The sequence below is a fragment of the Lolium perenne genome, chromosome 1, assembly GCF_019359855.2.
Source record: "Lolium perenne isolate Kyuss_39 chromosome 1, Kyuss_2.0, whole genome shotgun sequence".
Classification (NCBI taxonomy): domain Eukaryota; kingdom Viridiplantae; phylum Streptophyta; class Magnoliopsida; order Poales; family Poaceae; genus Lolium; species Lolium perenne.
In genome coordinates, this window is record NC_067244.2 from 45,159,069 (window position 1) to 45,171,816 (window position 12,748).

Consider the following 12,748-nt stretch of genomic DNA (forward strand, 5'->3'; position numbering starts at 1 on the left):
ATATAAGGATGGTCACTTCATGAATATGCGAATATCGTTAGTGCCCCAATAGTTGGAGGATTGTGACGCCTTGCGTCTTCAACCTTCGTACATTTCCATAAAACTTATGAGTTTATGTAGTCTCACCAAACTTTATTCTATCATCTTGCAATAAGGTCTTAGATATCACATATATCTCATACCTTGATTATTTCTGAAAACTAAATTTTCAGCTCCATACTTTTCAAACAGATTTGAACTTCAAGTTTCACGGAGACAAGATAACTTTAAGTACTAATTGAAACCATAGCTCTTTGAATCAACAATGTGAGGTTTACTAAAAGTTTGCAATAGGACTTAATCAATTCTTGATTCTTTAACAATACGGTACCAATCCGTAAAGTTTCTTATCAGATTTTAACAGTATTTCTATCTCAATAACAAGACTAGCGCATGGTAGAAAACGGATGCCAATACTACAAAATTAATTCAAAATACTACTCAGACTATGTTTAAGATAATTAGTTCATGGTTTAATCTAATTACTAATGAACTCCCACTTAATACAACATCCCTCATAGTTGTTAAGTGGTACACGATCCAAATTCACTACACCAAAACCGATCATCACGTGAGATGATGTAGCTTCAATGGTGAACATCAACATGTTGATCATATCATCCATATGACTCGTGTTCAACCTTTCGGTTTCCGTTGTCCCGAGGCCATGTCTGTACATGCTAGGCTCGTCAAGCAAACCCAAGTATTCCGCGTGTGCAACATGGCTTACACCCGTTGTATGTGAATCGTTGAATCTATCACATCCGATCATCACGAGATGCTTCGAAACGACGAACTATTACAACGGTGCATACGAGGGGAGAACACTTTATTATCTTGATATTAATGTGAGGGATCATCTTATAATGCTACCGTCGCGATCTAAGCAAAATAAGATGCATAAAGGATTAACATCACATGCAGTTCATATGTGATATGATATGGCCCTTTTGTCTTTGCGCCTTCGATCTTCATCTCTAAAGCACGGACATGATCTCCATCATCAACGGGCATGATCTCCATCATCGTCGGCGTAGCGTCAAGGTTCATGGCGCCGGCTTCATGGTTGTTCACCTCATGTAGCAACTATTACAACTACTTTGAAATACTACTCAACATGAAAATTAAAGACAACCATAAGGCTCTGCCGGTTGCCACAATACAATAATGATCATCTCATACATATTCATCATCACATTATGGCCATATCACATCACCAAACCCTGCAAAAACAAGTTAGACGTCTCTAATTTGGTTTGCATATTTTACGTGGTTTAGGGTTTTCGAGTAAGATCTAATCTACCTACGAACATGAACCACAATGATGATACTAGTGTTGTCAATAGAAGAGTAAATTGAATCTTCACTATAGTAGGAGAGACAGACACCCGCAAAGCCTCTTATGCAATACAAGTTGCATGTCGAACGAGGAACAAGTCTCATGAACGCGGTCATGTAAAGTTAGTCCGAGCCGCTTCATCCCACTATGCCACAAAGATGCAAAGTACTCAAACTAAAGATAACAAGAGCATCAACGCCCACAAAACCATTGTGTTCTACTCGTGCAACCATCTATGCATAGACACGGCTCTGATACCACTGTAGGATAACGTTGCATAGAAAACAAAAATTTTCCTACGGCGAACACGCAATCCAAGCCAAGATGCAATCTAGAAGACGGTAGCAACGAGGGGGTATCGAGTCTCACCCTTGAAGAGATTCCAAAGCCTACAAGATGAGGCTCTTGTTGCTGCGGTAGACGATCACTTGCCGCTTGCAAAAGCGCGTAGAAGATCTTGATCACGATCGGTTCCGGCGCCACGAACGGGCAGCACCTCCGTACTCGGTCACACGTTCGGTTGTTGATGAAGACGACGTCCACCTCCCGTTCCGGCGGGCAGCGGAAGTAGTAGCTCCTCTTGAATCCGACAGCACACGACGGCGTGGTGTCGGTGGCGGTGTAGAAGTCCGGCGGAGCTTCGCTAAGCTACGCGGGCAATATGGAGTGGAGGAGCTTGGCTAGGGTTTGGGAGGGGTGGCCGGCCACTCTATGGGGGGCGGCCAGCTTGTGGTCTTGGGGTGGCCGGCCCCCTCCCTTGGCCCCTCATTATATAGGTGGATCCCAAGTGTTGGTGTCCAAGTCTTCGAATAAGACCCGAAACCAAAACCTTCCATAGGAGGGGGGAAACCTAGCCCAACTAGGACTCCCACCCAAAGGTGGGATTCCCACCTCCCATGTGGGGGGTGGCCGGCCCCCTATGGTGGAGTCCACTTGGGACTCCACCCCATCTAGGGCTGGCCGGCCATGGAGGTGGAGTCCCTTGTGGACTCCACCTTCCTTGGTGGTTTCTTCCGGACTTTTCTAGAACCTTCTAGAACCTTCCATAGAACCTTCCGCGACATTTTATTTCACATAAAATGACATCCTATATATGAATCTTATTCTCGGACCATTCCGGAACTCCTCGTGATGTCCGGGATCTCATCCGGGACTCCGAACAAATATTCGAACTCCATTCCATATTTCAAGTGCTACCATTTCAACATCCAACTTTAAGTGTGTCACCCTACGGTTCGAGAACTATGCGGACATGGTTGAGTACTTACTCCGACCAATAACCAATAGCGGGATCTGGAGATCCATAATGGCTCCCACATATTCAACGATGACTTTAGTGATCGAATGAACCATTCACATATATTACCAATTCCCTTTGTCACGCGATATTTTACTTGTCCGAGGTTTGATCTTCGGTATCACTCTATACCTTGTTCAACCTCGTCTCCTGACAAGTACTCTTTACTCGTACCGTGGTATGTGGTCTCTTATGAACTCATTCATATGCTTGCAAGACATTAGACGACATTCCACCGAGAGGGCCCAGAGTATATCTATCCGTCATCGGGACGGACAAATCCCACTGTTGATCCATATGCCTCAACTCATACTTTCCGGATACTTAATCCCACCTTTATAGCCACCCATTTACGCAGTGGTGTTTGATGTAATCAAAGTACCTTTCCGGTATAAGTGATTTATATGATCTCATGGTCATAAGGACTAGGTAACTATGTATCGAAAGCTTATAGCAAATAACTTAATGACGAGATCTTATGCTACGCTTAATTGGGTGTGTCCATTACATCATTCATATAATGATATAACTTTGTTATTAATAACATCCAATGTTCATGATTATGAAACTAATCATCCATTAATCAACAAGCTAGTTTAAGAGGCATACTAGGGACTTCTTGTTGTCTACATATCACACATGTACTAATGTTTCGGTTAATACAATTATAGCATGATATATAAACATTTATCATAAACATAAAGATATAAATAATAACCACTTTATTATTGCCTCTAGGGCATATCTCCTTCAAGCGTATGCTCTGCCTCTCCCGCAGCATCACCTGGATCAACCGTGGTTGTGTCTGGTGCACCCGTTGCTGGGCCACCGCCACCTCCGCTTGGGCCTCGTATCCGTATTCAAAAAGGTATCAACCACCCTAAGAAATACACTGATGGTACTTTCAGATATGGTATGCTTTCTTCTACAGGAGGACCACGTAATTTTCCCGATGCACTCAACGATGGCGTGCTACCATGCAAGATGAATATGATGCTCTTATGCCGAACACGACCTGGACAATGGTTCCTTCTAGTAAAAACAAAAACATCATTGATTGTAAGTAGGTTTATCACATAAAACAACATGTTGATGGTACTACTGATCGTTACAAAGCATTGTTAGTTGCCAAAGGTTTGAAGCAAAGGTATGGTATCAACTCTGAAGATACTTTTAGTCCCGTTATCAAAATAGCCACTATCAAAAATGTTCTCTCTATTTATGTTTCTCGTGGCTGGATTTTGCGACAGCCAGATACGTACATGGTGTTCTGAAAGAGGAGATCTATATAAAACAACCCATTGCTTTGAACATCATGATGATCCTCGTCACATTTGCAGGCTTGATAAACTCTTTATGTATTGAAGCAGACTCCTCGAGCATGGTATTCTTGTCTGAGTGCCAAATTGCAGGAGTTTGGGTTTCTACCATCCAAATCTAACACTTCTATGTTCCTTTATGATAAGTCTGGTGTCACTATTTTTGTCCTGATTTATGTTGATGATATTATTGCGGCAAGTTCTTCAGATCATGTTATTTCAGTCTTACTTAAAGATCTCAATGGCAACTTTGCTATCAAATATTTGGGAGAACTTCACTTATTCCTTGGCATTGACGTCAAAAGGACACATGATGGCTTGCTCCTCCCACAAGAAAAATATGCTAATTATCTCCATGCCAAAGTTGGTATACTTGAGTGCAAATCTGCACCTACACCTTGTCTCTATCTAAGTTGTTGTACCTTGTTGGTCCTGATGATTATCCACAGTACAAAGCATTATTGGTGCTCTTCAGTCACTCTTACTTGCTCAGACTTATCATTTTCTGTTAATAAGGTATGTCTATATCTTCATGCTCCTATAATTGCTAGGACAGTTGCTAAACTCATTCTTCGATATGTCAAGAATGCTTCCCAACTTGGTATAACATTTAGAGAATCTTCATCCACACTTCTTAGTGCTTTTTCAAATGCCAATTGGGCAGGATATCTTGAGGACATACGTTCCACGGGAGGCTTTGTTATTTTTATTGGTCCAAATTTGGTCTCCTGGAGTGCCAGGAAACAAGCTATTGTGTCCCGCTCTAGCACTGATATTGAATACAAAAATTTAGCCAATGTTGTTGCTGAGTTAATATGGGTTGAAGCTCTTCTTTATGAACTTGGTGGTGTGAAGCTCCAAGAGAAGGGACAAGGTGTTTCTCCACCTGGTTGCATATGCACCCTTTATTTGAAATGCTATACATATTAAAAATTATCAAACAAATACACAAAATGTCTCTTCTATATCTTGACATGTTACATACTCACAAAGTTGTTTTAACAAAAAGCGACATGTTTAGTGCCCTGTGTAAAATTTGTCTTTTCTACGTATGGCACAAAAAATGTTGGTTTTCTATGGAACTTTATGTGCGCACATAGAACATGTCCCTCTACATGAAAAAATCCTATTTTTTTAACTTTTTGAACTATGTTTGGTATACGTACCCGGGATCAGTTTTGAGTTGCAGCAAGAGAAGCCTTATTTCTGGTGTGACAACATGGGTGCTACATACTTGTCTGCCAATCCATTCTTTTGTGGTTGTACCAAATATATTAAGATTGATTATCAACTTTTTGTGTGATCGTGTTGCCAACAAGAGTCTCGACTTCATTTCCACCAAGGATTAGATAGCTAATATATTCACTTTAGCTCTTCATATCAAGAATTTAGATGAGTTTAATATATAATCTAAATCTCTCCCGAGGTTTAGGTTAACGGAAGATGTTGGAGTCGTATACGATATGGAGTAGTATTTCGATTGTACCCACATTGTACTGCTATGCATGGGCTATTCTTTACCTTTAGCTATATAACACGCAACACCGATGATGGCTTGAAAGGAAACGCATTGTTCCACGAAAGTCGGCTATTTCTGTTGTATGAATAATGGTCATAAACCACAAAATAAACTTATGCATAAAGTTTTGTGGAAAGTGCCAAGAGGATGTATATATATATCCTGCTAAGCTGTCCTCATTTTCATATCATATTCTGTAGTGCACCTTTTGTTTAGGCTGAATGATATACCTTTCGTCTTTCTGTTGGTAATCCTACATTCTCTTTCCCAACTAAAAAGGGGCGTGAATATTTATTTCTTATATCACACGCAGGGCATCCTTGGCTCGCAAGGAAGCAACCTCCTTTCTTGGCATTCCAAAGCACCGGAAGAAAGAAAAGAATAGAAAACGATGTATTGGGCTGATGGATGGGCATCATGGATGAGTTGAGTGGACTGCACATTGCACAAGCACTAGGATGGACAGTGTATGGCTCTTGACTCGATGTAGTAGTAGCAACGGACACGGATCACGTGAAACGAGTCTTGTTCGTGTTCGAGGCCACAGATCGAGAAACGCGCGCAAACAAAGTAGCGCTCCGATCCAAACCGACGAGGGAAGGGCGGCAGGATGCTGGATGGTGCTCTCGACTATCGATGCTCACGTGGCCGCCCGTTGCTCCGGCTTCCACCGCAAAGAAAGCCTTTCCACCCGCTGCGGATAGACGTGCATGCCATGTCGGCCTCCTCCTAGAGCGCCTTGGATCGTGTCGTCCTGTGGATACACCGCGTGGCCCGCCCCGGCCGCGTCAGGTGGGGCTCCTCCCGCCGACCACCGTTTACTACTTTCCCAAAGCTCCCTTGTGCCCGCTTCTCTGCCTATTATAAACCCAGCTAGCGTTACTCTTCCGCTGCCAATTCATTATCACTCGCTGCTCCCCAGATCGAATCGAGAGAGACAGAGAGTAGAGAGGCCTGGTGTTTGCCGCAAGATCGTATCCAGGAGGAGCTAGCGGAGATGGCGGACTGGGGTCCGGTGGTGATCGCGACGGTGCTCTTCGTGCTGCTCACGCCGGGGCTGCTCTTCCAGCTGCCGGCGCAGGGCCGGGTCGTCGCCTTCGGCAGCTTGCACACCAGCGGCCTCGCCATCCTCGTCCACGCCGTCATCTACTTCGCCCTCATCACCATCTTCCTCATCGCCATCGGGGTACACATCTACGCCGGATAGCTACCTGCTTCGACATCCATCTCTTACTCGCCATACCGGCCGCTATCATGGACCATCTCTGCCTACGGCAGCCTAGTCTCTGTCTGTCTCTACTTCACTATTACTTCTTGTTGTACGGGGTAGCTTCTATTGCCTCTTATTACTAGCTGGCGAGAGAGAGAAACAATCTACAGCTGGAATATGGTTTGTTTGTTACACTGCTGCAAATTCGTTTGAGATGCCATGCTCTCTCCGGTTTCACATCCAATTGGAATGGTGACTGTCGGTGTGAATTCTTTCCTTAGTTTCACCTTTTTTTTCATGGAATCTTTAGTTTCACCTTGCTTAGTACTTTAACTTTGAAGTTTTTAAATAGCAAACTATAGCTTTTTGGGAGACCTTTTGCTAAAGAAGTAAGCATTTCCAACGAGCCGACACATTTCAGACGCTCAAATTAACCGCATGCATCTGTTTGCGTTGGTTTGTGGATGTCATACGTTTCAGAAGGACCGTTTGTGTTGGGGGTATCCTAGCGGTGCGGATGCATTTTTTAGCACTGACACCATCAAGGTCGGTAATGGCGGTTTAACGTCCCATCGAGATCTGCCACCGGTGATTACCGGTTCCCACGTGTGGCTAACAGATTGGCGCACAAGCGAACAATGTTTCCCGTCCTAAACCCTAGCATCTATCCATGACCGTTCATGTTGTTTGGATGGCCCACCAAGTTTACCCGGATGATGCGGACCTCATCGAGCTCCGCGCGACGAAGGCGTTGGATGAGGAGCAGCTCGCCGCCGATGCCCTTCAGGCCGAGCAGCTAGATAGGGAGGCGGTGAAGGCGGAGAGCGAAGGTTGCGGTGCCAGAGGCGGCATGATGCGCGTTCACCCTAACGCTTAGCGTCAGGAGCGGCGGGCGGCGACCATGGCGAAAATCGCTGATGCCATGGCAGAACTCTAGGTTGAGCTCGCCCTTGCGGCGGCTCCTTCGTTGTTGGCGGTCCCACCCACGAACGTTGTTATCCACGACATCGCCAACGACGATGAGGACGATAACATCCCATACGGCGGCGAGCAGGAGGCTCTGCTCACGTCGTTCGAGAGCTTACCTAGGGACGCCGGTCGCCATGAAGGCTCTGGCAGCGAGGCAGAAGCTCTCATCCATGCGCTCACCATGAGTCGGGCGTACATGTGCTTCGACCTGGATTCGGTTGCACGGAGGGGATCGGAGCACGCGCGGACCGACCGGGAGAACCCTGAGCTGGAGGAGGCCATAGTCGTTAGGGACGAAGCGGTGGCAGCAACGGCTAGGGATAGGGCCCGCTACCACGTCGACATGACGGCGGCGGAGGCAGCGACGAAGAGAGTCCATTGGAACTCCTCTCTGGCCGAGGCTCTCGAACGCCACAGACGGTAAGGCGAGGAGTCCGATCGGCTAGGTGCGTGACGCAGGGAGTGCGTCAGGCGGACGCGCTTCGACGACGACACCGGCCCCTCAGGCAGCCAATAGTAGGCTGCGCGACTGCGAGTAACCCGGCCGTGGTGTAGGCCACGCGACGACGAGTAGATATGGACCTCTTTATAGTTTAAGTTAACTCGACTAAACATCTCCGTAAAGATGGTCCTTTTAGCCAATCAATAGTAATGATGAACTATTTTGCTTACCTTAGTCACTGCCTAGCGGATCCGAATGCAACCAACACGGTCACTTGGCACGACCATCCAGATGCAAACGTGACGTATATTTAGACCGCGTTTGCGTCTCCATGGATGCCCTGTTCACTATGTGTCCCCCGCTGGAACGAGGTACATACGCAGTTTTTTAACCGCGCAGATGAAAACGGTCGCTCAATATTTATTTGCGTCGCTCCCATTGTAGATACCCTAAGAAACACACCAGTGCGTTGCGACAGCAAATATAAGAAGGGGGCACAACTAGATGATACAAGGGAATTCAGCAAGAAGGGGGCGGAGAGCCTAGAGCCGAGGTGGGGGGAGAGGTCCAGCAAGGGGATCACTAGTAGAAACAAGGGCTTTGGTTTTTTTTTTTGCTCCAAAGAGCTTTTGCAACGAATTTGGCACGAACTGGTGCTGAAGGGGTCATTAGCACCGGTTTGTGCAATCTGGACGTCTAGGGGATCAGACGCAGCATCAGCACCGGTTCGTGCGGGACCTTTTGCACCGGTTCGTAACACGAACCGGTGCAAAAAAAAAATTCTGCTCCGCACACACCTCCACCCCTCCCCTGTGGATCGCCTTTTTAACACTGTAAAATAGAAAAGAAAATGATAGAAAATTCAAAAATATAAAATCTTTTGAGATTCCTGTATGTTATGCAACCTACTATTAAGGAAAATTCACAAATTTGAATTTTCACATTTATTGCAAAAAATGTTTGAAAAAAATGGTAAAACCGCATTAACTTTTGCATTCGACGTCGAAAAAACCTATAATATATCAAAATCATCGTGGGAAAAAGTTACATCCGAATTCACCCGGATTTACCCGGTTAGCTAATTTTTAGATTCTGAAAATTCCAAATGAAAATATGAAAGCAGGAAGATTTTAGCTTTTTTTCCAGAAATTTAGGATTATATATATTTTTATTTTTTAAAATTAAAATTAATAATTGCATCCTGCATAAAGATTGCTATTACTTTTAGCAAATTATAAGATTTTCAAATTTTTAGGTTTTAGGTTTAGCAAAAAAAAAATTGAAAAATTGAAAATAATTAAAAATAATACAAATTATAAAGTTAATATTTATTTATTTATTCAAGATTATTATTACAACATTACTTTGGTTTATTAAAATAATTATTTGAAATTCGAACAATAAAGAAATATGACATCAATCGACATGTTAATAGGATTGATATGATACTACTATCACATACATGCGCGTGAAGCACTTCGATGCGGGATGGAAAGGAACTTGGAAGTTAAGCGTGCTAGTGCTAGAGGAGTGGGAGGATGGGTGACCGAGCGGGAAGTTTGAGGACGAGTAAGTAATTGGACTAGAGATAAGGGTAGTTAGAGACTAAACTTGTGAAATAACTAAAATATTAGAAATTCCGAAAAAAAAAGAAAAAAAGGGAGTAGAAAAAAATTCGAAAAAAATTACGGTAGCGGGGTCCTACCGCGGCAGCGTTTTGGGGCGTTTTTTTGCCGACCGGTGCTAAAGGTCCTCCCGCTTGGATGCCCGGCAGCCGCCACGTGGTGCACCCTTTAGCACCGGTTCGTAACTGAACCGGTGCAAAAGGGGGGCCTTTTGCACCGGATTGTTTGCACCGGTTGGGCATCCGGTGCATATAGCCCTTACCAACCGGTGCAAAAGGCCCGTTTTCCACTAGTGGATAGGGATACATCCTCGTTTCAGGTTTCAGTTCATCTACCCCCATGTCGTGTGTTGTCGCGAGATAAGGGTAGTTAGAAACTAAACTTGTGAAATAACTAAAATATGAGAAATTCTGAAAAAAAAGAAAAAAGGGAGTAGAAAATAATTCGAAAAAAAATTACGGTAGCTGGGTTCTACCGTGGCAGCGTTTTGGGGCGTTTTTCTGCCGCGGCAGACCCTTTAGCACCGGTTCGCCCGCTTGGATGCTCGGCAGCCGCCACGTGGTGCACCCTTTAGCACCGGTTCGTAACTGAACCAGTGCAAAAGGGGGGGGGGGCTTTTGCACCAGATTGTTTGCACCGGTTGGGCATCCGGTGCATATAGCCCTTACCAACCGGTGCAAAAGGCCCGTTTTCCACTAGTGGATAGGGATACATCCTCGTTTCAGGTTTCAGTTCATCTACCCCCATGTCGTGTGTTGTCGCCTTGTCTAAGTTTTTTTTGAGAAGTAGTCGCCTTGCTTAAGTAGATGGATGACCAGGTGCAACCTTTCCGGATAGTACGAATTGGGCATGCCAGCTTGCCGCGGCCCGTCTCTCCAGCCATGATGTCCATCCGACGGCCCATGTGAGAGTGGGCATATGACAAAAACTTGAGGTGATTGCTGGAACGAAACTCAACCAGAAGATAAGGGGGAAGATTCCTATTGTCCCCTCAGATCATCTCTAGCAGAGCCCGTAAACGGGCCAAAACCGAAAAATAACCGCCAGTTTATGGGTTCGGGCTGAAAATTGGCGCCGATCAGTGACCGTAAAAAGACCAAAATCGAAAAAAAAATCGGGCCGAGACCGAAAACTCAAAACGGCATGTATTTGTAGGGGTCGATCGAGCGAACCGAACGCTCGATCCCTATCTAGGGCGTGCTTAAATTTCAGCTGACGCAACCGCTCACTCTCTCCCTCCCCGCGCCGCCAGCACACTCCGCCGCTGCCGCACCGCCCGATTCGCCTGAGCCCCGCATCCCGGAGGTAGCGCAGGTCGCCCCGCACCCCGCTCGTTGTTCCTCGCCCAACTCCGTTTGCCGTCCCCACCATCGCCGCCGCCGCTCCGTCCGAATCGAGCATGAGCTTGCGCGACGAGTTCGATCTGCCGGATTCGTCGAGCTCCGACGATTCTGACCTCGACGAGCTGCTCCAGGACGACGAGATGGAGGCCACCATGCTCCTCCTCTCCGTCAAGGAGCTGGAGGACCTCACGAAGCTGCTGAATCTGAGGCGCGGGTCCGTGTTGGGCCAGAACCACATCCAGTGGAATCGCCTCCTCGGCCACGAGCAGCTGATGGAGGACTACTTCGCCGAGGTACCTACCTATCCTCCCCACCTATTCCATAGGAGGTATTGCATGCGACGTAGCTTGTTTGTCCGAATCATCAAGGCATGCGAAGCCAATTCGAATTACTTCAAGCAACGTAGGAATGCCGCCGGGTGATGGGTTTCAGCGCGTTCCAAAAGATCTCTGTTGCCATGAGGCTCATTGCGTATGGCATCCCTGCGGACTACACCGATGAGTATCTTCAAATTGGCGAAGATACTACCTCGGAGTCAGTCCGCAGGTTTGCTCGCACGATTAACAAGTTGTTTGGGCCAACGTATCTCCAAGCTCCCAATGAGGATGACACCAAACACTTGATGGAGATAAATGAGGAAAGAGGTTGGCCTGGCATGCTTGGTAGTCTTGATTGTATGCAGTGGACATGGAAGAATTGTCCAAAGGCATGGCTTGACCAGTACTGTGGCAAGAGCAAAGATGCAATCATTGTACTTGAGGCCGTTGCATCACAAGATTTGTAGATTTGGCACTATTTTTTTTTTGTTTGTCGGGGACACTCAATGACATCAACGTGCTGCAAATGTCTCCTTTGTTTGCCAAATTAGCAAATGGGGAAGCACCCACTTGCAACTACAAGGTCATGAACAATGAGTACACAATGGGATATTACCTAGCCGATGGCATCTATCCGGATTGGGCAACTTTTGTTAAGTCTGTCAAGGAACCCAAGATAGAATTGAAGCTGAATTTGCCAAAGCTCAAGAAGCAGCTCACAAGGACATCGAGAGAGCTTTTGGTGTTTTGCAAGCAAGGTTTGCTATTGTTCGTGGCCCAGCCCGATTTTGGGACAAGAAAACCCTTGTCAACATCATGACATGTTGTGTGATTTTTCACAACATGATCATCGAGGATGAAAGAGAGTTGAGCTTGTCCTGCTTCTATGACAATGTTGGCACCCGAGTGAAACCCCAACGTAATTCAGATCGCATTGAAGATTTTCCTTGAAACACATCGGCAGATTGAGAATGCCAGTACCCATGCCCAGCTCGTCTATGATCTGAAGATACACCACTGGCAGCGACATGGCCGTCGCCTTTGATCCTACCATTTCATTCATTTGTTTGTCACAAGTATCATTGTTGAGACATTTGTTCATTTGTCCAATTTTCCGAGAGTTGTTATAATTTTGTTGAGACATTTTTCCTTTGTTCAATTTTTCCAAAACTGTTGTAATAATTTGGTTCAGACTATTGTTTATATGTTGTAATAATTTGAATGATTATTTGATTAATTATGATAGATTGTTGTATATGCTGCATATGAATTCTATGAAAAAACCCTACCTTTACGGGTTCGGTACCTGCTGACGCAGAACATAGACCG

General features: G+C 45.4%; 1 protein-coding gene across 1 annotated transcript; it reads left to right on the forward strand.

Moving 5' to 3' along the window:
* Window positions 1–6,404: 6,404 nt before the first annotated feature.
* LOC127348430 (uncharacterized) lies at window positions 6,405–6,936 on the forward strand. The gene has a single exon (XM_051374462.2). It carries the CDS (start codon window positions 6,511–6,513, stop codon window positions 6,718–6,720), a length of 210 nt encoding a protein of 69 aa, XP_051230422.1. The 5' UTR covers window positions 6,405–6,510; the 3' UTR covers window positions 6,721–6,936.
* The last annotated feature ends 5,812 nt before the right edge of the window (window positions 6,937–12,748 follow it).